This window comes from Zea mays, chromosome 3 (assembly GCF_902167145.1).
Source record: "Zea mays cultivar B73 chromosome 3, Zm-B73-REFERENCE-NAM-5.0, whole genome shotgun sequence".
NCBI lineage: Eukaryota > Viridiplantae > Streptophyta > Magnoliopsida > Poales > Poaceae > Zea > Zea mays.
The window spans coordinates 157,838,072-157,841,028 of record NC_050098.1 but is presented as its reverse complement, the minus strand read 5'-3'; the positions used below and the strand labels follow the sequence as shown (position 1 = coordinate 157,841,028).

The 2,957-nt window shown below is 38.2% G+C and overlaps 1 protein-coding gene across 1 annotated transcript; it reads left to right on the top strand.

Moving 5' to 3' along the window:
• The first annotated feature begins 921 nt into the window (after positions 1-921).
• Positions 922-2,385, top strand: LOC109945133 (uncharacterized). The gene is made up of 3 exons (XM_020550947.1): positions 922-925; positions 1,348-1,748; positions 1,843-2,385. The coding sequence occupies exons 1-3, from the start codon at positions 922-924 to the stop codon at positions 2,383-2,385; spliced, it is 948 nt and encodes a 315-aa protein (XP_020406536.1).
• The last annotated feature ends 572 nt before the right edge of the window (positions 2,386-2,957 follow it).

Below are 2,957 nucleotides of genomic sequence, written 5' to 3'. Positions count from 1 at the left end.
TCCATCGTTGGAGCCCTACAATGGTGAGTTTGTGGTCCAAGTAATCTTGTTGTTCATTGTATGTGCATTGATTGGAATAATGTTTAGGGTTAACATTTCCCTAGAACCTCCAATAGTTTGCCAACAATTGTTTTGTGTATGTAGTTCAGCTTGCGCAAGCGTACTGGTAATCCTGTTAGATGGTAGTAAGGCACAGACGATTCTTTAAGAGACGAACATCGTCGTCTATGGCTGTGTAGCGTGTAGGATATGTAGATTTTGGATTCTTTCCTATTGAACTCGTGATTTTGATGATGGTTTTTTATAGCAACACTATCTTGTTCAGTATCAGATACTAGAACGTCAACGCTTAAACATAGAGACCACACAAGTAGTGAAGCATTTGAAAATTGAATATTACTGCACAACATTGGAGATGAGAGTTGTTTCATTTTCAGCGTAGGGCATATACATACCTCAACTAAATTCAGTATGAAGATCTCTGATGATTATATTAGATTCTGCCTAGTTTTGAATGCTCTGTGGAATGTATATGGCCTGCAATTATGCACGACGAGAACCTTCTCTAGTGACATGATGATGGCTGAAGGAGTGGGAAATTGCAAAGGCTTTACTGTCTTATACAATAATGGATGGTTGGGCTTCAGCTGAGGCCCGAAACTTTATGCATCTCAAATGATATACCTTCTGCAGACATGTATGCACTTCTTAGTATGCTTCAATGTCAATTTAGCATGACTACATAGATTGCAGGGTTCTTGAGCTGGTATTGTTGTAGTATTGTGTATTTCGTTCATATGTGAAAGCATGCATTTCTTGCTTAGGCCGGCTGTAGCAGTTCACCCAAAGTTTACCCATAAGTACTGTTCTGCATTGTAGACTGCACTGTTTGCAGAGTGGAGTTTGAATATGGGTATGAGTATGGGTAAGCTGCTGGAGATAGTCTTAGTAGGACTGTCCTGCTCAATGACACTTTCTTGTTCTAGTACTTCAAATACTGCCTGTAGTAGTTATATTACTACCAGTTCAAACTTGGTCCACATTCCTAAATTGGCAAAAATATTGTTGCTCTAGTTTTGGAACACAATCTTGTTTCCTGATGAAATGGTTATCACTGAAGCAAATAGAAATAATTTTCAAGTGTTGTGGCTTTGTCCGGTGCTGCTTTGGCCACAGACTGTTATTTATTCACACCTTACATTTTCTATTTTATTAGTATTAGTAGCAAAACACCTAGAGCTAGTGCCTAGGACAAAATCACTGTTACCATATATATAGTTTCATGTCTCTACTTGTTTTATGAACTCAACATAATTGTTCTGTTCATTATTTTTTGGCTAATTTTAGGTGTTTTCGACTCTGCATATTACACTGACCTACTATTGAATGGTGTTGATGAATCTCAAGATCCAACACCTCCTACTGATGCAAGAAGCCAACATGGACATGCAACGACAAAGAGTACTCGGGGTAGAAGCAAAATTTTTAGAAATGAGGAGGATATTCTTCTTGTGTCAGCATGGCTGAATGTGGCCATGGATCCTATTCAAGGAGTTGATCAAAGTCATGGCACACTATGGACAATGATACACGAGTATTTCATTGCAAACAAGACATTTAAGTCTAATCGTTCCGAAGGATCGTTAATGAACCGTTGGTCAGTTATACAACATGATGTCAAATTGTTTTGTGGTTGTCTGTCTAGGATTGAGGCTCAGAACCATAGTGGTTGGTCGGTTTATGACAAGGTTGTTAAGCAATCTTCTGGTAAATCTATTTTGGTCATGTAGAATCATTTGTGAGTACTGCATGGTAATGTTTACTTTGAATTCATATGTGCAGATAGCAAATGCATGTGTTATGTTCAAGGCCAAAGACCCAAAGAAGACGAAGTTTTCGTACTTGCATTGCTGGAAGATTTTGAAGGACAAACCCAAGTGGATAGACAGGCGGAAGGAAATCATAAATGCCAAGAAGATAAGTTGTAAGGAAAAGAAGACGTTGGCTACTTCTTCGGCAATAGTAGCGGCGCAAGACGCCCCTGTTGGTGGTCCTTGTGATGGTGAACCAGCCACAAGACCTGACGATAAGAAGAAGGAGAAACAGAAGCTCCGACAATGTTCGACCATCGAAGCAGTTGATTATCTAATGGAAAAGAAGAAAGAAACTGATCACGAGAAAGAATTGAAGAAAGAAGAGAGGTTCAACAAAGCCTTTGCTCTGCAGGAAGAAAGAATAAAATTAGAGAAAGAAAAGTTTGAGTTCAAGAGACAGATGGAAGAGGAGAGAATTATTGGGTTGGATTTGAGCACCATGAACTACAAACAACAGCAATATTATGAACGACGTCAGAATGAGATCCTTGATAGATGCTTGAATAATTAGATTTCTTTAGTTGTTGGATATGTACTTCAATTTATTCTTTCGTGTACTCCTCTGAAATTCTATATAGGACATTTTGATGGATACCTAAATAAATATCCCAATACTTTGTTCTCATTATTTACATAAGATACTTGCTCGATGCTGCAATGTGTATGACCTATCATGGACAGATGGTGGTGTATGATGGACATATGGTTTGCATACAGTATGCTGTTCTAGAATGGACATATGGTGGTGTGTGATGTTGAAATAGTATTCAGTTTTCATTGATGGGTTATGATGACCTCAATTATAGAGGTTTGAGCTGGTTGTGAATGTTTTATGAGTTATGATTTCTCTCATGTATTTGACTGGAAACCTAATAGTTCCTAGGACACATCCTTTGTCCCTATTGTGATTGTACTTTGAGTTCAACATATATGTCATTTTGGGTTGTTTTTAGGTCCGTTTGCTACATGACTTGAAATCTGCAGGAAACAACCATCTGTTATGTGTCAGCTCGTTATCAAACTACCTATGGAGTCCAAGCACAAATAGAATTAGGCAAAACTGTGTATGCTCATAACACAAAC

Bases quoted from the DNA above. Each gene is read 5' to 3' on its own strand.
- LOC109945133 (XM_020550947.1), top strand. The intron at 1,749-1,842 runs GTTGTTAAGCAA...TCATATGTGCAG, and splicing joins GTTGGTCGGTTTATGACAAG to ATAGCAAATGCATGTGTTAT.